General features: G+C 43.0%; 1 protein-coding gene across 1 annotated transcript in view; it reads left to right on the top strand.

The window, feature by feature from the left end:
- Nucleotides 1-25,845, top strand: part of msh3 (mutS homolog 3 (E. coli)) — a 292,863-nt gene that overhangs the window by 239,096 nt on the left and 27,922 nt on the right. Inside the window, exon 22 of the mRNA XM_067982781.1 lies at nt 11,570-11,696. Coding sequence (XP_067838882.1) covers nt 11,570-11,696 — 127 coding nt within the window. The remainder of the gene's footprint in view (nt 1-11,569; nt 11,697-25,845) is intronic.

Here is a 25,845-nt window from a genome sequence, read left to right on the forward strand (position 1 = left end):
AAATAAGGATAGTTCTTAGTAGGAGAGAGCTGAATTTGAAATAGTTGAGTGTAGTGACCATTTTCTTTAGTAATATGGAAATAGCACTTCCATAGTAATGCTTTCTCCCTTTAAATTGAGCTGGCTAATGCTGGATTGTCGCGACCCTGACATCGTACAAATTACAAACAGCTTTGTACTCCCGCACCATCTGTTATTCCCAAGTGCAAAGGCAGTACAGTGTAGTTTACTTCTTGTCTTTAGTAAGGTACAACTGTGTACATGTTTTGCCCAAAACCCTTCTTTTGGAAACAGCATACAGCGATATGCGTAGGTTAAGATACCTGATAAACAGTTACCCAGATTAGTTTTATTTTGGCTTTTTGAGGGATGGGCACAGGTGACCTGGATTGTATCATGTAGCAAAGCATTGGTGTGGCTACCGGAGAGGTGAGGTACTTTGCAGGAGAATTTTGGAGAGGCTCTTGGTCATTTATTTGAGGTTCTTTTTCTTTCACCATGCCATGCATCAGTGAAATGCCTTTCTGTGATTTTTATAACTTACTGGTGAATCGCCAGTCAGAGTAGCTGTTCAATATCTTCCTCTGCATCTTCAGCCTTCTGTTTCAGGTACAAGAATAAATTCATTTAACATTTGATTTGACAAGGCACAGATGGGTAAAGAAGCTGCTGACTTTATTTTTGATTTGGTTTATTGCAATTTTTGTCTTACCTCAACAACGTGAGTTTATCTGGGTTTGGCTGCAGAACAATGTTAAAAGTCCATTGATCCTGCCTCTGGTGCGCTCTCTTCACGTAAAGCAGGTCCAGGCAAATAGTATCTTATAGCAAAGTATAGCAAGAATCCCAGTGACTCCTTCCGCCATTTTGTGCAGTTGTGGTATAGGTTTGTTTTATGTATAGGTTTGAGATATACTTCAATTTTCGTGCCTTTGGAATAGTCAGAAAATATAATTGTAATCTCCTAATAAAGACTGGTTAAAGTAGAATTTCCTTGAGCCCCACTGACCTCAGTTTTGCTGGAGCTCCTTGGTGCTATACTCAATCGCATGCTGCCTGGATGTCGACGGCAGCTCCTCCCACCTTTCCTGCCGCAAGAATGTGTGATCCAAAAGCTCCCTTCTTTTAAAAGCAGGCCCATGGGGTTCAGATCCCTAGGCTCAACAGATGAGGATGGATTCCAGCTGCTGCTTCTTACAGCAGGTTCCTGTTCCTCCTCTGCTGACACCACCTGCTCCAATGCAGCTGTGCATTACGCTGTACACTTTCCTCTGTCTCACGATCTAAATCCCCAGGAGCTGGTATTTGTGTGGATAGAAGTGAGTGATGCTGATGCAGTCCAGTGACGAGCACGTCAGGGCACTGGCATAGGTTCATGGGGCACACGTAGAAAAAGTAAAGAAGAATATAGGTTACAATAGTGCCATCATGACTAGCTTTGAAATATAACTTACAGCAGACTGAGTCGCATAGGAATGTGCTTTATTATATGCTAGTGGCAATGATTAAGTAAGGTGAGAAAAAAAGAGCTTGAAGTACTGAGTCGGGGGAAGCCTATGACTTTATCGGCTACTCCCTCAATGCTCCTTTGTCTAATGAGCAGCAAGGTGGCTTCCTCAAAATCAGTCAGATGCACTCCTTCTGTTTGGGTTTGTTCCCCACTGTTGTGTGCTGCCTTCTCCTGCAAACGGGGAATCAAAGGTGAAAAGTTAAAATGGCCATGGATATATAAAATTGTGTATCCCCTAGAGGGTGTCATTCTATTTGCCTACAGCTGCATTGAGACGGAAGGATTTGTTTTAGTGAATCTCAAAGAACTGAGAAGAAAGTGACTGAAGGAACACTTCATTCATGGGATGTGGGCGGCACTGACAAGGCCAGCATTTATTGCCCATCCCTAATTGCCCTTGAGAAGGTGGTGGTGAGCCGCCTACTTGAACCGCTGCAGTCCGTGTGGTAAAGATTCTCCCACAGTGCTGTTAGGAAGGGAGTTCCAGGATTTTGACCCAGCGACGATGAAGGAACGGCGATATATTTCCAAGTCGGGATGGTGTGTGACTTGGAGGGGAATGTGCAGGTGGCGTCGTTCCCATGTGCCTGCTGCTCTTGTCCTTCTAGGTGGTAGAGGTCGTGGGTTTGGAAGGTGCTGTCGCAGAAGCCTTGGCGAGTTGCTGCAGTGCATCTTGTGGATGGTACACACTGCAGCCACGGAGCGCCGGTGGTGGAGGGAGTGAATGTTTAAAGTGGTTGATGGGGTGCTAATCAAGCGGGCTGCTTTATCCTGGATGGTGTCGAGCTTCTTGAGTGTTGTTGGAGCTGCACTGATCCAGGCAAGTGGAGAGTATTCCATCACACTCCTGACTTGTGTCTTGTAGATGGTGGAACGGCTTAACACATGTAAGTTGCAGGTGCATAGTGTACCCTGCTGGATAATGGCCAATGTCTGTTTCTTCAACAGTGTATTGTACTATATGGTGCCACTGCATATAATAATATGCTAGACTTTTACACATATCAAGTTGCAGGTAATCTTTTGAGACTATGGACACTCGCCCATCGTTTTTTGTGTTTTATATGTAACAAACTCTTAATCATTTTTCTGCTATCAACACAAAAACACATCTCATGGGTCCTTGTGCTCTTGGAACCATACCCCAACAAGAGTCAGCAGTTTTGACAGAGGAAGATCGAAAATTGTAGGGGGGGGAGAGAATATGTAGTATGACATCCTAGATCATTCCCAAATAATTTTGCTCAATTGGTGGCTTCAAAGAATTAAGATTATTGAATAGAATAATCAAAGGCAATGCTCACTTCATGTTCTGCAATCTTGGGTTAATCTTTGTGCTGCCCCAGCAACATTACTCATCAGCTACCAGTCCACAGCTGTATTCTGCTAAAATAGAAGTTATTCATTGATTGCTTATAATTTAAAAGTTATTATTATTATTGTTATTATTACGTGCCAAACAGTAAGAAAAGCAGTACTGGACAGTCTGTTCAACTTGAGTTAATGGTACTTAATCAGAAGGAGTGGGGAATGTGAAGGGCACAGTCTTTTTACAGAATGACTTGTACATCTTTTTTGGTCAGCCAGATGTCTGGCACTTATAGCTGAAACCCAGCACCAGGCTTTAGATTCTCCAAACCAAGCTACTGAGACGATAAGGTTTGTTAGCTTGGGGAGCAAGACACTCATCGTGAAACGTGTGGACACGCCATACTCCCTGAACACTGACTCTACTTGTACACCGTACTGAGAGTTACTGAGCATTTCCAGCCACTCATTGTGTCTTCCACCATCCGACCGAGAAATGATTGAGCAGGGAGATGGCACGCACGTAAAAGAAAGAAAGAAAGAAAGAATTTGAATTTGTATAGAGCCTTTCATATTCTCACAGGACATCCCAAAGCACTTTGCAGACAGTTAAGTACTTCTTAAAGTGTAGATACCGTTGTAATGTAGGGAAACATAGATCGTTTTAGGTGTATAACAAATCGTGTTAACCCATTTCTTCGGTACTTGTATCCTTTCAAATCAACCAGAATGTCTTTTGAAACCGTTAAGCAAGCATTCATCCACTATTAACACCAGTGGTAATTTCTGGCCTATTTTTCTCTTTTGACCCTGTCAAATAAGTTTATTTTCTTCTATTAGAATAAAGATCATTATATATTGCAATCATTAAAAAAATTAAGTGTGCAAAAATGTGGTTTCCAGGAAAAGGCATTGGAGATCTGAACTTTGTGCCCTCAGATACACCTGACTGATTGCCTCCAGTCTGGGGGGTAGCTGTTATACCTTATTGATTATTAATGTTGCTCCTCATATTTCTCTCTGGATGTTGATCACTCCAATGTAGGGGATGTGGGCTTTTAGCTGGTTACTTCACAGTAAACAAAGACATCTCAACCATATGTGAGTAAAAAAACTGAAAACAGCCAAGTTACAGAACCTAACCGGGTTATGCAACTTACACACAAACAAGTCAATAATCCATATCACAGCTGCACGTTGTAGTAAAATCCTAAATATGGGAATCTCAGTATAATTTGTCTTAATTAAGTAAAGCTCATCATCATTTCCAAAGCCTGGCAATTCCACCAGTGCAATTACAGGAATGCTCAAAAAATTCAGTTAATGTATTCATATATTCTTTTCTATTTCAAAAAATAGAAGCAACTAGTCTTGAAGGAAATAAATCTTCATATAAGACAACAGCCAGGAATGCCTCAGAAGGTTTCTTGAAGGAAAATTTAAAGTTTTTAAAAGCTACATTTTAGCATCTTATTTCAAGATTTTAGCATCCAACTTCTTTTGGAACAAACATTAAATAAAAGTGCCTATAATTGTGGTTCTCAGACAGCATCAGCTCTTAAAAAAAAATGTTATGCCTCAAATTTGTAAGCATTCAACAATGAGTAAAAAAGTTGAATCTATCCCGTCTATAGTTGTCCTTCGAACTGATCTGATTGATTCTAACAGCCTCCAGTTTCGTTTTTGACATCTTTACAATCCCAGTGAAAAAAGGCTGATTTTTCTAGGGAAACGTTGACAAGCTGATGCATGGTTGAAAAGCTGACTGTCAGTTTACAAGCTGATAATTAGCATGTATCAAAAGTGAAAGTCAGTAATACGTGATATTTGACCCTGTTCAATTTTAGGTCCACATATAAAATCTGAACAACATTTATTTCTGTAGATTACTAACAAGTCTCATCAAATTGAATTTAACAACTGTAGAGAAATAATGATATTTTTAAACACGTAGTTACTTTGGAGTAAATAAACTTTTTGAAAAGAATAATTTTATACTTTTGGTTTTGATGCTGAATTGCTACTGTTGTCACCATACGAAGGCTTCTATCTTTTTTTCCCCTTAATTTCACTGCAGTATATCTTCAAGCTGGTTTTAGTTCCTGATTTGTACACCAGAATGCTTTGCACAATGATGCATTATATTGAACAATAAGGCAGTGGTAGTCCACAAATACCTAGTTAAAATATAATACTCTCTGTGGTTAAGTATAGCCAGCTTTTAAATTTCTGAAATTTCAGTTTGCTGTTTTGAAACAAAACAAATCTGGAATCAGAATCCATAGTATAAGTAGGCTAGACTTGAGCAAGTTCACTTTTGATGTGACATCAAGTTTATTGTTTAATACCAGAATAGTTTAGTCAGAGCAAAGTTCTGTTTCCTTAATTAAACACCATTTCATATGAAAATGTTAAATTTGTATTCCTTAGGAAATTTAGTGGTCACTTTTATAATTTTATTTTTTGTAAATATTTCAATTTTATTTGTGGCAAATATTTATATATTGTGACAATAAATTGGACCCTCACCCCCTCTCCCGTGTCCTTTAATCTCTTTAGGGAGGAATCCAGAAGACAGTACAAGTGGCAGCAACCCCAGTTTTTCCCCAGTCTTAAGCTTGCCTGGCCAATGAGCTTTAAGTGTTTCCCTCCCACACACTGCTGTTCACTGATGGAAATCTGCATTGCAAGATATCAGGCGGCATATTCTACTGTACAATCTCAGTTTAATTAATATAAAGTGTAACCTTAGGTTGACACCATTGAGAGCAAGTGTTAATGAATATGCTGACAGCTTCATCCTCACCACTCATGGATCCTGATACATGTTGTAATTTCAGGTCCATGTAGCTGTTTGCTGTACTGTAATGCTCTTAAATGCAACTATATTAAAACTGTGAAGAATGATTTTCTATTTAAATGATTTTAAAGTTTCACTTATAATATCCAGAGCTGTGTCAGCAATGGTGTGAAAATGCCCCATGAACAAAAAAAAATCCTAAACAGTAGCTGTATGTACATTACTGATCCAGACCTAGTAAATGCTCACCCGTTCTAAACTGTAACACAAGCTGCACTTCTTTATAGCTGGACCTCAGGACATCCCAAAGGGCTCCGCAGTCAATTAAGTACATTTGAAGTGTATTCACTTGTAATAATAGGGAAACACGGCAGCCAATTTGCACACAGAAAGTTCCATAAACAGCAATGAAATGCATGACCAGATATTCTGTTTTAGTCATGTTAGTTGAGGGATAAATGTTGGCCAGGACACTGGCAGAACTCCCCAGCTCTTCTTTGAACAGTGTCAGGGGATCTTTTATGTCAACCTGTGAGGGTAGAGGGGAATCGCTTTTTACATCTTTTTTGAAAGATGGCATCTCCGGTGGTACCATCTTTTTTGAAAGATGGCATCTCCGGTGGTGCAGCACTCCCTCAGTACTGCACCGAACTGTCAGCCTAGATTAGGCGCTCAAGTCAGTGGAGTGGGGCTTGAACCCATGACCTTCAGGCAAGAGTGCTACCACTGATCTAAGGCTGAACCTCGTTACATTTATTGAATATTTTCTCACTGCTGTACATGAAGATGCATGTAACTGCTGTCACTTGTGTGAATTGTTATGTATAAGAGCGTATATGTTGGCAGGATAGAATATTTGCATAGTTGCATTATGTTAATATTTTGGAAATAACCACACATCCCCTTTAATGTACAGCTGCATAATAACTTGCATTTTCATTGTCTCTACAAAAGTATTTGCATATAACATCCACCTTGGTTTTGCATGGTTTCCAGTGCAGAGCAGTGCAGCTTACATGTGAAAATTACTCTGAGGTGCATTTTTGTCAACTGACTATAATGCACATTTAGAATTCAGATTTGTTACTTCATGAAAAATGAAAGTAAATTGTGCAGTCTGCTAAAGCTGATCAATAATCTAACACACTGTGCCCAAGTAAATCAGCAGTTAAAATGTGCTCCTGCCCTCACCCTCACTTATTTTGTTTGACTTGCACATTTACCCTGTAAGGAAATTTGCTGGTTAACTTCTGGATCATAACTCAGTTGTGCTTGCATGATATCAAATCATTTTTATAATTGCTTTGAGAGCCTTTCTGCTGCATTACACCAATATATCCTTCCTGAGGTGCAGTGCCCAGAACTGAACACGGTACTCCACATGTGATCTGATAAAGGCTCTGTACAACGGAAGCATAACTTCCTCACTTTTTTTTAATTCCAACAACCTTCATATAAAGGCCAACATTTCATTAGTCTTTTTGATTACATTTTTTTAAATTGTGCACTACCTTTTAATGATCCATGCATAAGGATGCCCAAATCCCATTGCCCCTCCACAGTTCCTAGTCTCTCACCATTAAGAAAATATTCTTTCTCAGATCCAAAGTGGATGACATCACACTTCCCCACATTGAACTCCATCTGCTACAGTTTTGTCCATGTACTTAATCTGTCTATGTCCCTTTGTAACTTTCTGCTCCCATCTACACAACTTACCGTGCCTCCTAACTTAGTGTCATCTGAAAACTCTGCATTTCTTCATCCAAGTCATTGATATATATGGTGAAAAGCTGAAGCTCCAGTACAGATCTCTGGGAAACACCACTTGTCACATCCTGCCAATCAGAGAACGAACTCTTAATCCCTACCTTTATCCTACCCGCCAAACAATTACTAATCCATGTCACAAGGTTACCTCTGATTCTGTGCAGTTTCATTTTTGCTAATAATCTCTTGTGCGGAACCTTATCAAATGCCTTCTGGAAGTCTGTATTGACAACATCCATGGACACTTCCCTATCCACCATGTTTATGACTTTAATGACCTCAAAAAAATTCAGCTAGATTAGTCAGACATGACCTACCCTTCACAAATCCATGCTGACTCCCTTTGATCAGCTCATATTTGTCCAAGTGCTCAGTCACTCCGTTCCTGATGATCGATTCCAATATTAACTCCACAACTGATCCTAACCTAACTGGTAGTAGTTTCCAAATTCCGCAATCTCCATGGTCTGGGTGCCCCTGTTGTGCCACTACAGGCGCAAGTACCTACTCTGAATATTCAAACGGGATGCAGTTATCAGTGAGTTGCAGCACTGGACAGAAGTCTCACCCCACCTAACTTCCAATGCCACAGCGTAATTTGCAGGCTATAATATTTAACCTGCGTAAAAAAGCCTTTGAATACAATGTTTATGACTTTTTGTGTGATATCATGCACTTGTGTTGGCACGTGTTTGAAGCTATATATATTTTATTTTTTTATTGGCCACTGTTCCCAAAATAATGGCTAATCATACTATGGTTTCTGGTTATCTTCATGATGATAAACAGAGCATACAAACATAAGAGTGCACGAGCAAATGGGGCCGGGGTAGGAAAGAATGGTAAAAAGACAAATTAAAGGTTCTTTATCTGAATGCGCACAGCATTTGTAGTAAGATAGATGAATTGACGGCACAAATAGAAACAAATGGGTATGATTTCATGGCCATTACAGAGATGTGGTTGCAAGGTGACCAAGGTTGGGAGCTAAATATTCAGGGTTATTTAACATTTTGGAAGGATAGGAAAAAAGGTAAAAGTGGTGGGGTGGCTCTGTTAATAAAGGACGAAATTGGTACAATAGTGAGAAATGATCTTGGCTCAGAAGGTCAAGATGTCGAATCAATTTGGGTGGAGGTAAGAAATAGCATGGGAAAGAAACCACTGGTGGGAGTAGTATATAGGCCCCCTAACAATAGCTACACTGTAGGGCAAAATATTAATCAGGAAATAATGGGGGCTTGTAAAAATGGTAATGCAATAATCATGGGCAATTTTAACTTTCACATAGATTGGACAAATCAAATTGGCAAAAATAGCCCTGAGGAGGAGTTCATAGAGTGTATTAGGGACTGTTTCTTAGACCAATACGTCGGGGAACCAACCAGGGAACAGGCCATTTTGGATCTGTTAATGGATAACGAAACAGGATTAATTAATGATCTCAAAGTAAAGGATCCCTTGGGAAGCAGTGATCATAACATGATAGAATTTCACATCCAGTTTGAGAGCCAGGATGTTGGGTCTGAAACTACTCATTATAAAGGAATGAGGGCAGAATTGGCTAAAGTGGACTGGGTAAACAGATTAGATGTTATGGTGGATAAGCAGTGGCAAACATTTAAAAAGATATTTTATGACTCGCAACAAAAATATATCCCTGTGAGGAGGAAAGACTCCACAAAAAGGGTGAACCAACCATGGCTAACTAAGGAAGTAATGGATGTTATCAGGTTAAAAGAAAAAGCATACAACTTGGCAAAGATTACTGGTAAGCCCGAAGATTGGGAAAACTTTAAAAAACAATAAAGGATGACTAAAAGAACAATAAACAGGGAGAAAATATATTATGAGAGTAAACTAGCGAGAAATATAAAAACTGACAGTTAAAACTTCTACAAGTATATAAAAAGGAAGAGGGTAGCTAAAGTAAACATTGGTCTCTTAGAGGATGAGACTGGGGAAATAATAATGGAAAACAAGGAAATGACAGAGGAATTGAACAGATATTTTGTATCTGTCTTCACAGTAGAAGACACTAATAATCTACCAATAATAGTAGAAAATCAAGGGGCAAAGGGGAGGGAGGAACGAAAAACAATCACTATCACTAAGAAAAAGTACTAGGTAAACTAATGGATCTAAAGGCTGACAAGTCCCCTGGACCTGATGGCTTGTATCTGAGGGTCTTAAAGGAAGTGGCTACAAAGATAGTGGATGCATTGGTTGTAATCTTCCAGAATTCACTAGATTCTGGAAAGGTGCCAGCGGATTGGAAAACCGCAAACGTAATACCCCTATTCAAGAAGGGAGTGAGACAGAAAGCAGGTAACTATAGACCAGTTAGCCTAACATCTGTCATTGGGAAAAGGAAGTAGTAGCAGGACATTTGGAGACTCATAATACAATCACGGAGAGTCAACATGGTTTTATGAAGGGGAAATCGTGTCTGACAAATTTCTTAGAGTTCTTTGAGGAAGTAACGGGCAGTGTGAATAAAGGGGAACCAATGGATGCAGTATATTTGGATTTCCAAAAGACATTCGATAAGGTGCCACATAAAAGATTACTGCACAAGATAAGAGCTCATGGTGTTGGGGGTAATATACTGGCATGGATAGAGGATTGGCTAACTAACAGAAAACAAAGAGTCGAGATAACAGGCCCATTTTCAAAATGGCAATCTGTAACTAGTGAGGTGTCGCAGGGCTCAGTGCTGGGGCCTCAACTATTTACAATATATATCAATGACTTGGATGAAGGAACAGAATGTCTTGTGGCCAAATTTGCTGATGATACAAAGATGGGTGGAAAAGCAAGTTGCGATGAGGACACAAAGTGTCTGCAAAGGGATATTGACAGGTTAAGTGAATGGGCAAAAATTTGGCAGATGTAATGTAATGTGGGAAAATGTGAAGTCATCCACTTTGGGAGGAAAAATAAAAAAGCAAAATATTATTTGAATGGAGAAATACTACAAAGTGCTGCGGTACAGAGGGATCTGGGTGTCCTCGTATATGAAACACAAAAAGTCAACATACAGGTGCAGCAGGTAATCCGGAAGGCAAACGGAATATTGGCCTTTATTCTAGGGGGGTGGAGTATAAAAGCAGGGAAGTCATGCTACAACTGTACAGGGTGCTGGTGAGACCACACCTGGAGTACTGCGTACAGTTCTGGTGCCCTTATTTAAGGAAGGACATACTTGCATTGGAGGCAGTTCAGAGACGGTTCACTAGGTTGATTCCGGGTATGGAAGGATTGTCTTATGAGGAAAGATTGAACAGGTTGGGCCTATACTCATTGGAGTTTAGAAGAATGAGAGGAGATCTTATTGAAACATACAAGATTCTGTGGGGACTCGATAGGGTAGATGCTGTGAGGATGTTACCCCCTCATGGGGGAATCTAAAACTAGGGGGCATAGTCTCAGAATAAGGGGTCGTAGTTTAAGACGGAAATGAGGAGGAATTTCTTCTCCCAGAGGGTCGTGCATCTTTGGAATTCTTTACCCCAAAAAACTGTGGAGGCTGAGTCATTGAATACATTCAAGGCCGAGTTAGACAAATTTTTGATCAGCAAGGGAGTCAAAGGATATGGGGAAAAGGCAGGAAAGTGGAGTTGAGGTAAAAATCAGATCAGCCATGATCTCATTGAATGGCGGAGCAGGCTCGAGAGGCCGAATGGTCTCCTCCTGCTCCTATCTCTTATGGTCTTATGATAAGTTTCTGCCATCATAAATTGAAAGTCACTCTAGTTCTCCCCCCCCCCCCCCCCCCCCCCACCTCCCGCCTTCCCTCCGCAGGTGGTAAAACATTATTAACTGGCAATTACTGTGATCGATGTTATGGTATGATTGTTAATGAATTTCTATTGAATTTCTCTTGTCACTATTTTATTGGCAGTATTAACTCCAGACTTATGTTTTGCTAACTCCAAGAAAGTTGGTCACTTACTACTCTTGTAGTAACCATGATGCATTTATGTACATTCTGCAGGTCAGGCATTTCTTTTTCATTTTGCTGATGGTTGGACATTAATGTTCTTGAATTTGTTATATTTCTTCGGGATTGTTAAACTCTCCTATTATTTCTAGTGGGATTGTATGTTGATATATTGTGGAGTTCAGTAGTGATGATTGTTCAAATATATTGTAATAATGTATTCTAATTTTACTTTCAGGTGAAACCCCTGACACTGTTTGTTACCCACTACCCCCCGGTGTGTGAATTGGAGAAACTCTACCCACAGAATATCAGGAATTATCACATGGCCTTCCTGCTGAATGAGGATGATGATGAACAAAAAGGTATGAATGAAGGATTGAGAATGGGCATCAAAACAAGTTTAACCTTCTTAATTGAGATACCCTGGTTAAGGAAAGCCCATATCTACAGATTTGTAAATCTATTGCAATTGAATACCCCTTTCTTATTTTTTCTGACTTTTGGTTTATTACAGATTAAAAATTTGGAACCATTAAGATCAATGTACTATATATTCCACTGGGTATTAAGAAAATTACTCTTGCAGAGTTGCTCTGGGGAGACCATGAAGTCTTTAGAGTTGATGAATGTTATAATTGTGACACGAAATATGAATATTACAAATGATAGTGTCATCATGAAGGTCACAATGCAAATCATAACTTGTCAACGAGATGGGTGACACTTGTGTAGAATTGACTTACTGGCTAGGTGACATATTTTTGATAAGCTGAAGTCTGATCCACTAATTCACCTCTGCACTTTACTGATGGATCTGTCAACTTTCTGTGTTGCTGATCAATGTCTATTCGGAGTTCTTGCACCAATCTCGTCTCCAATTAAATCTTGGGGTCAGTGGTAGTTTGCAGATTAGTCAGTTACCCTTACAGACAATCTCTGTGCATTAGTGCCTGCAAAAGTTAATTAAACCTTCCTGCAGAGCGGAAAGTATGTGATTTTTGCTTTGGGACAAACTTAAAATTTCCTACCTGTTGATTAATATTTTTGACTGACTTAGTATCCAGTAAAAATGAAGAATTATGGAGGTGAATTTCCTCACCATTCGCAACGCTTAGAATTTTTTTTCCAATTTGGAAACTCGCGTAGCAGCACTTGTGCGCCTTTAAAAAGGTTTTCCCGAGTTTACATGAGCTACTGAAGATGTTCTGTGCTGCATCCACCAAGTCACCACTGGGCTCATTTAAATATAGCCGCCTGTCAGCCTGTGGTGCTGTGAATGCGAGTTTACCGGTTTTACTCCACTATTACACTCTTGGTAAGTTAAGCTTGAGGCGGATCAGCTGATACTGGTGAAAGTGAGGAGTTCCTCACACAGGAGTCTGCAGATCTTTACAGATTTCTGAAGCTAGGAAATGTCTTAAAAGTGATTTTTGCATTCTGCCCACAGAGACCTGCATTTGCTTTTCAGTGCTTCTCAGGGTCAGACTACCAGCAAATTGTTGGGCCCCTGCCCACTGTCAGGGCTTCTCAGGAGCAGGTATGGGCAAACTCTTGTATGTCATTACGGACGAGCAGTAGCACCATGGGATGGAGCACAGGAGACTCGGGCAGTATTTACTGCAAAAGGCACCAAGAGTACAACTTGTTACTGGTCTTCTCATCTGTGGTACTAAGTTTACCTTTGATACCACAGCCGTACCTCCTTCACTTCCCCCCCCCCCCCCCCCCCTCCCCTTGCCAATAAAGACACATTAGCTCAAAGCACCTCCCATCGTATCACATGACAACACATCAGCCCTCTTCACCCTTACATGAACGTGACAGTCATCATGACAACCACGCCATGTAAGTGCATCCTATCCTGTATTTTCTGCAAATATAACACTATTTTCCTTTGGGTAGCTGACAGTAGGACAGAGGATCACCTGGGGTGTATCACATTCACAGAGGATCCCACACACACAAAGATTTCATAATCCGCTGCACCGCCCAGGCTCTAAAACCAATATAAGACTGGAATTTCCTTAATATAATTTACACCAATATTACATCATTTTTAAAAAGTGTTCCATCCACCAGTATCCTCTAGAGGGAGATATGCATGAGTTTCCTGAGTCTGCTCATTTGTGACACCTGCATTGGTGTAAAACTGGTGTAAGCAGCTGAACTACCAGGAAACTTCTGTGTAGCTTTTGAAGATAGTTCAGCCTGTGCTCTTCAGCAGCAAACTGGGGGACAAGCAAGTAAGACAGGAACAGTGCTTAGTGGTTTTACCTCACTCTCTAATAACTCCACTGCAAGTCTTATTTATTATACTTGAACAGAGTCAATACTCAAACACCAGGGCATGACACGAAACCAGACCGCCAAGCCCTCTTGGAGGGCATTAAAGGCAAAAGGAACAGACTCCTGGGTGTGATATCACTAAGTCATCCACAATTAAATACTAGTATCAGTAATGGTGGCCATGAAACTACCGGATTGTCGTAACAACCCATCTGGTCCACTAATGTCTTTTAGGGGAGGAAACCTGCCGTCCTTACCCGGTCTGGCCTATATGTGACTCCAGACCCACAGCAATGTGGTTGATTCTTAATTGCCCTCTGAAATGGCCTAACAAGCCACTCAGTTGTAAAATCTCGCTTAAAAAAAGTCACAATAAGAATTAAAAAATCGGACGGACCACCCGGCACCGGACACGACAAAGGCAAACCAAGCCCAGTCGACCCTGCAAAGTCCTCCTCACTAACATCTGGGGACTTGTGCCAAAATTGGGAGAACTGCCCCACAGACTAGTCAAGCAACAGCCTGACATAATCATACTCACAGAATCATACCTTTCAGCCAACGTCCCAGACTCTTCCATCACCATCCCTGGGTATGTCCTGTCCCACGGGCAGGACAGACCGACCAGAGGTGGTGGTACAGTGATACACAGTCAGGAGGGAGTGGCCCTGGGAGTCCTCAACATTGTCTCTGGACCCCATGAAATCTCATGGCATCAGGTCAAACATGGGCAAGGAAACCTCCTGCTGATTACCACCTACCGCCCTCCCTCAGCTGATGAATCAGTCCTCCTCCATGTTGAGCACCACTTGGAGGAAGCACTGAGGGTAGCAAGGGCACAGAATGCACTCTGGGTGGGGGACTTCAATGTCCATCACCAAGAGTGGCTCGGTAGCACCACTACTGACCGAGCTGGCCGAGTCCTGAAGGACATAGCTGCCAGACTGGGCCTGCGGCAGGTGGTGAGCGAATCAACACGAGGGATAAACTGACTTGACCTCACCAATCTATCTGTCGCAAATGCATCTGTCCATGACAGTATTGGTAGGATTGACCATCGTACAGTCCTCGTGGAGACGAAGTCCCGTCTTCGCACTGAGGACACCATCCAATGTGTTGTGTGACACTACCACCGTGCTAAATGGGATAGATTCAGAACAGATCTAGCAGCTCAAAACTGGGCATCCATGAGGCACAGTGGGCCATCAGCAGCAGCAGAATTGTATTCCAGCATAATCTGTAACCTCATGGACCAGCATATTCCTCACTCTACCATTACCAACAAGCCAGGGGATCAACCCTGGTTCAATGAGGAGTGTAGACGAGCATGCCAGGAGCAGCACTAGGCGTACCTAAAAATGTGGTGTCAACCTGGTGAAGCTACAACACAGGACTACAATGCATGCTAAACAGCAGAAGCAACATGCTATAGACAGAGCTAAGCGATTCCACAACAAACGGATCAGATCAAAGCTCTTCAGTCCTGCCACATTCAGTCGTGAATGGTGGTGGACAATTAAACAACTAACGGGAGGAGGAGGCTCTGTTAACATCCCCATCCTCAATGATGGCAGAGTCCAGCACGTGAGTGCAAAAGACAAGGCTGAAGCGTTTGCAACCATCTTCAGCCAGGAGTGCCGAGTGGATGATCCATCTCTGCCTCCTCCCGATATCCCCACCATCACAGAAGCCAGTCTTCAGCCAATTCGATTCACTCCACGTGATATCAAGAAACGGCTGAGTGCACTGGATACAGCAAAGGCTATGTGCCCCGACAACATCCCGACTGTAGTGCTGAAGACTTGTGCTCCAGAACTAGCTGTGCCTCTAGCCAAGCTGTTCCAGTACAGCTACAACGCTGGCATCTACCCGACAATGTGGAAAATTGCCCAGGGATGTCCTGTCCACAAAAAGCAGGACAAATCCAATCCGGCCAATTACCGCCCCATCAGTCTACTCTCAATCATCAGCAAAGTGATGGAAGGTGTCGTCGACAGTGCTATCAAGCGGCACTTACTCACCAATAACCTGCTCACCAATGCTCAATTTGGGTTCCGCCAGGACCACTCGGCTCCAGACCTCATTACAGCCTTGGTCCAAACATGGACAAAAGAGCTGAATTCCAGAGGTGAGGGGAGAGTGACTGCCCTTGACATCAAGGCAGCATTTGACCGAGTGTGGCACCAAGGAGCCCTCGTCAAATTGAAGTCAATGGGAATCAGGGGGAAAACTCTCCAGTGGCTGGAGTCATACCTAGCACAAAGGAAGATGGTAGTGGTTGTTGGAGGCCAATCATCTCAGCCCCAGGACATTGTTGCAGGAGTTCCTCAGGGCAGTGTCCTAGGCCCAGCCATCTTCAGCTGCTTCATCAATGACCTTCCCTCCATCATAAGGTCAGAAATGGGGATGTTCGCTGATGATTGCACAGTGTTCAGTTCCATTCACAACCCCTCAAATAATGAAGCAGTCTGAGCCCGCATGTAGCAAGACCTGGACAACGTCCAGGCTTGGGCTCATAAGTGGCAAGTAACATTCGCACCAGACAAGTGCCAGGCAATGACCATCTCCAACAAAAGAGTGTCTAACCACCTCCCCTTGACATTCAACGGCATTACCATCGCCATATCCCCCACCAACAACATCCTGGGGGTCACCATCGACCAGAAACTTAACTGGACCAGCCACATAAATACTGTGGCCACAAGAGCAGGTCAGAAGCTGGGTATTCTGCGGCGAGGACTCACCTCCTGACTCCCCAAAGCCTTTCCACCATCTACAAGGCACAAGTCAGGAGTGTGATGGAATCCTCTCCACTTGCCTGGATGAGTGCAGCTCCAACAACACTCAAGAAGCTCGATACCATCCAGGACAACGCAGCCCGCTTCCACCCCATCCACCACCCTAAACATTCACTCCCTTCACCACCGGCGCACAGTGGCTGCAGTGTGTACCCACCCACAGGATGCACTGCAGCAACTCGCCAAGACTTCTTCGACAGCACCTCCCAAACCCGCGACCTCTACCACCTGGAAGGACAAGGGCAGCAGGCACATGGGAACAACATCACTTGCACGTTCCCCTCCAAGTCACACACCATCCCGACTTGGAAATATATCGCCGTTCCTTCATCGTCGCTGGGTCAAAATCCTGGAACTCCCTTCGTAACAGCACTGTGGGAGAACCTTCACCACACGGACTGCAGCGGTTCAAGAAGGCAGCTCACCACCACCTTCTCAAGGGCAATTAGGGATGGGCAATAAATGCTGGCCTCGCCAGCGACGCCCACATCCCATGAACCAATAAAAAGAAATTATCGTTTGTGCCACATGGAGAGACTGGTACTGACTGTCAGCTCCCTCACTGCCACCTCCCCGCACCCGGGACTCCAGAACAGTGCCACAGGGCAGGCAGTGTAACACTTCTTTCCACCATCTATAAGGCACAAGTCAGGAGTGTGATGGAATACTCTCCAATTGCTTGGATGAGTGCAGCTCCAACAACACTCAAGAAGCTCGACACCATCCAAGATAAAGCAGCCCACTTGATTGGCACCCCATCCACCACCCGAAAAATTCACTCCCTTCACCACCGGCGCACTGTGGCTGCGGTGTGTACCATCCACAGGATGCACTGCAGCAACTCGCCAAGGCTTCTACAACAGCACCTCCCAAACCCGTGACCTCTACCACCTAGAAGGACAAGAGCAGCAGGCACATGGGAACAACACCACCTGCACGTTCCCCTCCAAGTCACACACCATCCCGACTTGGAAATATATCGCCGGTCCTTCATTGTCGCTGGGTCAAAATCCTGGAACTCCCTTCCTAACAGCACTGTGGGAGAACCGTCACCACACGGACTGCAGCGGTTCAAGAAGGCGGCTCACCACCACCTTCTCGAGGGCAATTAGGGATGGGCAATAAATGCTGGCGTCGCCAGCGACGCCCACATCCCATGAACGAATAAAAAAAAAACTCTGCACATCACTCCCTTTTCCTCCTTGCCCACGCTGGGCAAGAGCACATTCTTCACCCTCTTAAAGAAACATTTCCACGACGACTTAAGATCCCAATTTACATATTAGAAGTGCTACTGTCTGATTCAGGCGGGCTCTTCGGCCGCCCAGCAAAAGGCTCTTGTTAAGATAGAGCTCACACCGTTGGTGGTTAAGTCATTCCCCACCCCTTTTGGGGTGCTACCGCCCTGTTTCTGCTTGGCTGGAGGCCTCAAATCTCCGCTGGTAAAAAGGCTGACGAAAAAAGTTAACTGAGCTCGTTAACAGGTATAGTGTGGTGTGCTTTGTTGCTTTACATGTTACATGATGTGGAGATGCCGGTGATGGACTGGGGTTAACAATTGTAAACAATTTTACAGCACCAAGTTATAGTCCAACGATTTTATTTTTAATCCCACAAGCTTTCGGGGGCTTTCCCCTTCCTCAGGCGGTGTGCACCGCCTGAGGAAGGGGAAAGCCCCCGAAAGCTTGTGGGATTAAAAATAAAATCGTTGGACTATAACTTGGTGTTGTAAAATTGTTTACAATTACATGTTACAGGAAGCGTTACAGAATAAGTTAAAATTCAGTATTTACTACTTTATTCAGTCACGTATACTCTGCAATATATACTAGCTTTCTGACTTAATTAGCCTCGTCTCACCATAGTACTCATCATTTCCACCTTTTGGAAGATTGGCAAAGCACATGTTTTACCTCAGGCAATAGTTATTTCACTGTGAACAGACCAGGTCAGCCTTTGTTATCTGAAACCTATTCATGGTTTGACCAAACTGTTCCACAGGACAGTCTCGGATATATTCAGTAACACCACTTAGATTGCACATGTAATCAATTGATTTAACAAAGGGATGGGCAATGAATGCTGGCCTTTCCAGCGACGCACACATCCCGAGATGAATTTTTAAAAAAACACAAGTAGATCTTAAGAATTCAGGATACAAATGAACAGAGTACATAGTCCATTCTATGGCACATAGGGATTATCAACGATCAGACACAAACTCCCTACTGGAGGGTGAGGGATGATTCACGGATCCCTTCTGTCCTCCCTTTGGCGTACACCCTTCGTGCACCATCTCATAAGAAAGACTTGCTTTTATATAGAGCATATCATGACCTCAGGATGTCACAAAGCGCTTCACAACCAATTAAATACCTTTGAAGTGCAGTCACTGTTGTAATGTAGGAAAAGCAGCAGCCAGTTTGCGCACAGCAAGGTCCCACAAACAGCAATATGATAATAGGAGAACCAGTCACCTTGAACCATACTTGTGTGCCTCTTAGCAGACCACTATAAATTGGCTTTGGTTTTCATCCTATCCTCTTGGTCAGGAAAGGTGTATGACATGGAACACTGAAGGAGGAGGCACGGAAAGATAAGTTAATATTTTTAAAAATTGATTGAAGTTTGTTCATTTTACAGAATTTAGTACTATGTACTAGCCCGGCAAGATGAATTTTCAAGATAGCAGCCACTCTCATTGGGATAGATGTAAGAGCCATATTGTATGGCTGCTGAGCAATTACTAGAGTTATTAGTGATCACCCATATAGATGGTGAACTGTGAATGTAGAATTCAACGCATGCGAGAGACCTCAAATGTGCTCCTGACTGATGCTTTTGAATTATTGGGATCTCCTTCATTCATGGAATAGTTTCAATATTCCATGGCCTCTGTGCACTATCCTTTGTATGTGTTGAAACTGGTGGAACCCCCAGAGAAGTGGTGGAAACAAAGTTTTTTGGCTGTTTACAACAGTTCTACTGGAGTTTCCTGCCAGAGTTATGAGAGACCAGTGGTAGCATTGTGGAAGTTCGGGCCGTAGTTCTTGTTCGTTTTGATTTTCAGGTGTTATGAACTCCTTTGCTGATGGCTGCAAGTTGTCATTAAGAGGAGAAAACATTCTTGTTTAGCATGGTCAGGCTGAAATCTTTCCATCTAATAATCATCCCTTGTTCACAGAACAAGTTATCCATTGAACACCAAAGCAACACTAGGGTGTGTTTTAATGCCAGCATGCATGCGGAATGACAACAGGCCCCACCATGTTTCCTGCGATTAAAAAGTGAAATCCAGTTCCAGTTTCCCAACAGTGCAGTTGGAAGAAACGGCATAAAAGTCGACATAGCATCCAAAGGAGATTATGCTTTATTTCATTCCCTCGGATTGAAGATTGGTCTTTATTCGAAACCTTTTTAAAATTTCCTTCATTAGCAGTCATTTTAATGCACGTAAAAAAACTAGTTATATTTGTGGCCTGCATATAGAAAAAAATGTTATATCAAAACACTACAAAATAGACACATTAAATGCTGTGACTGGCAGTGGATGAATTCAAACTCATGATAATCATGTTCACGTCGTGTGAAGGGATGAAAATCGAATGGCTTCTATAACGGGTGGACAATCCGCTCAGGGGAAATAGTTTCTCTCTACCCTATCCGTTCCCTTTAATATCTTGAAAGCTTCGATCAAATCACCCCTTAATCTTCTAAATTCCAGAGAATACAACCCTATTTTGTGTAATCTCTCCTCGTAATTTAACCCTTGGAGTCCAGGTATCATTCTAGTAGATCTACACTGCACTCCCTCCAAGGCCAGTGTATCCTTCCTAAGGTGCAGTGCCCAGAACTGATCACAGTACTCCAGGTGTGGTCTAACCAGGGCTTTTCATAGCCGTAGCATAACTTCTACCCCCTTGTATTCTAGTCCTCTAGATATAAAGGCCAGCATTCCATTAGCCTTTTTGATTATTTCCTGTACCTGTCCATGACATTTTAATGATCTGTGTAAATGGACCCCGAAGTCTATTTGGTCCTCCACTGTTTCAAGCTCTTCACCATTTAGAAAGTACTCCTGATCCACTTTGGACCAAAAAAGGATAGATGACTTCACACTTGCCTACATTGAAATCCATTTGCCACAGTTTTGCCCATTCACTTAATCTACTAATATCTCTCTCTGTAATTTTATGCTTTTATCTACACTGCTTACAATGCTGCCTATCTTTGTGTGATCAGCAAGCTTGGAATGCTCGTCATCTAAGTCGTTAATAAATACACTGAATTGTTGAGGCCCCAACACAGATCCCTGTGGACACCACTAGTCAAATCCTGCCAATTTGAGTACCTGCCTATTATCTCTACTGTCTCCTGTTGCTCAGCCATTTTCCTAACCAGGTCAATAATTTGCCTCAATTCCATAAACTTCAACTTGAGCTAACAGTGAGGGACTTTATTGAATGCCTTCTGGAAGTCCATATAAACAACATCAAAAGACACAGCATCCATAAACATTCCCCTGTCCACTACTTTAGCCACCTCGTCAAAAAATTCAATCAGGTTTGTCAGGCATGACCTACCCGTTACAAATCCATGCTTGCTCTCTGATCAGCTGGTGTTCAAGGTGTTCAGTCACTCTTTCCTTAATTATAGACTAGTAATTTCTTTGACAATAGATGTTAAGCTAACTGGTCTATGATTCCCTGGGTTCCCTCTCTCACCTTTCTTAAATAGCAGAGTGACATGTGCAATTTTCCAATCTAAAGGAAAGGTTCTTGAATCGAGAGTACTTTGGAAGATTATAGTTATGGCTTCTGCAGTGTTCTCACCTACTTCCTTTAATACCCTGGGATGGAAACCGTCTGGTCCTGGGGATTTGTCACTCCTTAGTGCCATTATTTTCTTCATTACTATTAATTTGCTTATCTTAATTATGGTGAATGCCTGTCCCTGATTCAAAATTAGTTTACTTGGGGTGTCTGTCAAAAAGGATTTCTAATCAAAAGAGAACAGATTTTCATTACAGATCGGTTCTCTTTTTATTAGAAATCTTTTTGTTTCATTTTTTAGTCATTTCTTCTCTCTTGAAATCTCATAGTGTAAAGTTGAAGAAAAATTATTTTACTAAAGTGTTATTGTGAACTAATTACAGTTTAATAAAAGAATTGTTCTTTAACTTTACATAGAGGAAAAGTTACCCGATTCCTTATTGATTCAGCCCAGTTAGAGTATTGCAAAGACTACTTCAAAATTGATCCTCTGCTCCTTGCTCTAGTATCTCCTCGCTAATTTGTTTTTAAAGAGTGCCACAGAAACAACGGGGTTGGTTTTAACTTCAGCCACCCCATGTAAACAGGATGGTAATGGCCTAAAAATGGCATTGGGTCACTTACTGCCCCATTTACACTGGCGCTCCATCCGCTGCTATCTTGGAATGGAACCATTAGATGGGTGGCTGAAGTGCCCGCATGTTTCGGTCGGGAAATTACTTTTAATATGCAAATAGGGGTCCTATGATGTACTTAAGACCCATATTGTATTATACCCCAAAATCATCTCGTTATATTTTTGAGGGGCCAGAAGGACCAAGCTTGGATGTCACGTAGGAGCCAACTAATTTCCTGCCCTCCCAACGGGCGAGCTCCATCGGAGCATTGGTTTGGCATGCTTATCTTTTCAGATGGATGGGATGCAAATGAGGCCCAAACATCTGCATGGGGACAATGGGCGATCAGTGGGTGTGCTTTGCCTCTTTTATGTTTGAGAGCGAGGATGTTGGGTCTGAAACTACTGTATTAAACTTAAATAAGGGCAATTATAAAGGAATGAGGGGGGAATTAATTAGATGGTATGATTGTGGATAAACAGCGGCAAACATTTAAAAAGATATTTTATGACTCGCAACAAAAATATGCCCTGTTAGGAGGAAAGACTCCACAAAAAGGGTGAACCAACCATGACTAACTAAGGAAGTAAAGGATAGCATCAGGTTAAAAGAAAAAGCATACAACATGGCAAAGATTACTGGTAAGCCCGAAAATTGGGAAAACTTTAAAAACCAGCAAAAGAATACTAAGAATAATAAAGAGGGAGAAAATAAATTATGAGAGTAAACTAGCAAGAAATATAAAAACGGACAGTAAAAGCTTCTACAAGTATATAAAAAGGAAGAGGGTAGCTAAAGTAAACATTGGTCTCTTAGAGGATGAGACTGGGGAAATAATAATGGAAAACAAGGAAATGGCAGAGGAATTGAACAGATATTTTGTATCTGTCTTCACAGTAGAAGACACTAATAATCTACCAATAATAGTAGAAAATCAAGGGGCAAAGGGGAGGGAGGAACGAAAAACAATCACTATCACTAAGAAAAAGTACTAGGTAAACTAATGGATCTAAAGGCTGACAAGTCCCCTGGACCTGATGGCTTGCATCTGAGGGTCTTAAAGGAAGTGGCTACAGAGATAGTGGATGCATTGGTTGTAATCTTCCAGAATTCACTAGATTCTGGAAAGGCCCCAGTGGATTGGAAAACTGCAAACGTAACACCCCTATTCAAGAAGGGAGTGAGACAGAAAGCAGGTAGCTATTGACCAGTTAGCCTAACATCTGTCATTGGGAAAATGCTAGAATCCATTATTAAGGAAGTAGTAGCAGTACATTTGGAGACTCATAATATAATTAAGGAGAGTCAACATGGTTTTATGAAGGGGAAATCGTGTCTGACAAATTTATTGGAGTTCTTTGAGGAAGTAACGGGCAGGGTGGATAAAGGGGAACCAATGGATGCAGTATGTTTGGATTTCCAAAAGACATTCGATAAGGTGCCACGTAAAAGATTACTGCACAAGATAGGAGCTCATGGTGTTGGGGGTAATATACTGGCATGGATAGAGGATTGGCTAACTAACAGAAAACAAAGAGTCTGTAACTAGTGGGGTGCCGCAGGGCTCAATGCTGGGGTCTCAACTATTTACAATATATATCAATGACTTGGATGAAGGAACAGAGTGTCTTGTGGCCAAATTTGCTGATGATACAAAGATGGGTGGAAAAGCAAGTTGTGATGAGGACACAAAGGGCCCTATATTAGGAGGGCGGCAGGTTCGCAGCGGGGTGTCAACTGGGCATGTGGGTAACACGCCCAGTGAAATCGGGGTGCTCCGCACGCAATTGCAGGCTAATTGAAGCCACTTATCTTTGCTTCCGGGCTTCGCGCTGGAAAGCTGAGCAGCAAACCATAGGCTGTCAGCTGGAGGAGCCCTATTTAAAGGGGCAGTGCTCCACTGACTGATGCTGCAGAAAATAGGAAAAATTACAGCATGGAGCAGCCCAGGGGAAGGCTGCTCCCAGTTTAATGATGCCTCACTCCAGGTCTTATTGGATGGGGTGAGGAGGAGGGGGAGGACAGAGATTTTCCCCCCCCCCCCGGCGGGTGGGAGGAAGCGGCCTGCCTCTGCCACCAAGAAAACCTGGCTCGAGGTGGCAGAGGAGGTCACCAGCACCGCCAACATATCGCCCACCTGCATACAGTGCAGGAGGCACTTCAATGACCTAAGTAGGTCAGCCAAAGTGAGTACACTTACTCATTCCCCTACACTCCGTCTGCCACATCACCGCCCCCACCCCGCATCTCCTTTTGCACTGCCAACACTACTCTGTCACATCACTCCTCACACCCACTCAAAGCTTATCCTCATCTTACCTGCACTTACTCACCTCGCCAGTACTCATCCCGCCACTACCACTCAACCCAAACCTCATACAATCTCACGGCTCTATCTCATACTCACCCTCTCATGCATCTCTTTCACGGTCAGTCTCACTCAACCTGCCACTACCTGTGCTGCAGCCACAGGGCATGCATCACATATGTGCCATAGGAAGCGTAAGGCAAACGTGTCGTGAGCATGAAGGGGATGCACAAGGGTGTTTGAGGTTTGTCATGGTTTTTACTTATATTTAATTTCTGATCAACTCACATTACATATTATATTGTCACCACTAATGCCACGTCTTTGCAAATCTTGTCCGGTTTGTGCAATAATGTCCTTTCCTGAGGATCACAATGAAGACCCACAACTGATGCCACCCATTGTGTCACTGCAGAGTAGGTGCAGGTGTATTTGCAGGGCTCTTTTGTGCAGACGACTGAGAGATGTCGGCGATGTCCCCAGTGGCACCCTGGAAGGATGCGGAGGAGAAGTTGTTGAGGGCAGTGGTAACTTTGACAGTGACAGGTAAGAAGATGGTGCTCGGGCCAGCCGGGAGCAGCTCGGCATGAAGGAGGCTGCAGATGTCCACGACTACATGTCGAGTGACTCTGAGCCTCCATGTGCACTGCTGCTCAGAGAGGTCCAGGAAGCTGAGCCTCGGTCTGTAGACCCTGTGGCGAGGGTGGTGCCTTCTGCGACGCATCTCTCTCTGCGGTTGCCCTCCCTCCTGCTGTGCAGGTGGATGTGTCACAGCACTGTGTTGTGGAGCTCCACGTGTCAGAGGTGGACGGCGAGGCCAGCGAGGCTGGTGATGCTGTTCGTCCTCCGAGCAGGTCATGACTGCAGCTACGGCGGCCCCCATCCGGAAGATGTACATTTGAGGAGGTCCGCAAGGTAGGTAAATGTGTCTGGACACCAGGGTAAGTTTGCAAGTTGGTGAATTTGATTGTTGTTAGGAGGGTGGTGGAGGCCTTTATTTCTAGGAGGATGGAGTATAGAAGTAGGGAAGTCACGCTACAACTGTACAGGGTGCTGGTGAGACTGCGTGCAGTTCTGGTACCCTTATATAAGGAAGGACATACTTGCATTGGAGGCAGTTCAGAGAAGATTCACTTGGTTGATTCCGGGTATGGAAGGGTTGTCTTATGAGGAAAGATTGAACAGGTTGGGTCTATACTCATTGGAGTTTCGAAGAATGAGAGGAGACCTATTGAAACATATAAGCTTCTGAAGGAACTCGATAGGGCAGATGCTGAGAGGATGTTACCCCTCATGGGGGAATCTAAAACTAGGGGGCATAGTCTCAGAATAAGGGGTCGGCTGTTTAAGACGGAAATGAGGAGGAATTTCTTCTCCCAGAGGGTCGTGATTCTTTAGAATTCTTTACCCCAAAAAAGCTGTGGAGGCTGAGCCATTGAATACATTCGAGGCTGAGTTGGACAAATTTTTGATCAGCGAGGGAGTCAAAGGATATGGGGAAAAGGTGGGAAAGTGGAGTTGAAGTAAAAATCAGATCAGCCATGATCTCATTGAATGGCGGAGCAGGCTCGAGGGGCCGAATGGCCTACTCCTGCTCCTATCTCTTATGGTCTTATGTCAAATGTTAAAATGGCCCCAATCTTTCTTAGCACTCTGGCATTTTCATATAAGTAGTTTATGGCATCAGTAAGTTTTTTAAAAGGAAGAAACAGAATTGAAGTTAAACGAAA

The sequence above is a fragment of the Heptranchias perlo genome, chromosome 4, assembly GCF_035084215.1.
Source record: "Heptranchias perlo isolate sHepPer1 chromosome 4, sHepPer1.hap1, whole genome shotgun sequence".
Classification (NCBI taxonomy): domain Eukaryota; kingdom Metazoa; phylum Chordata; class Chondrichthyes; order Hexanchiformes; family Hexanchidae; genus Heptranchias; species Heptranchias perlo.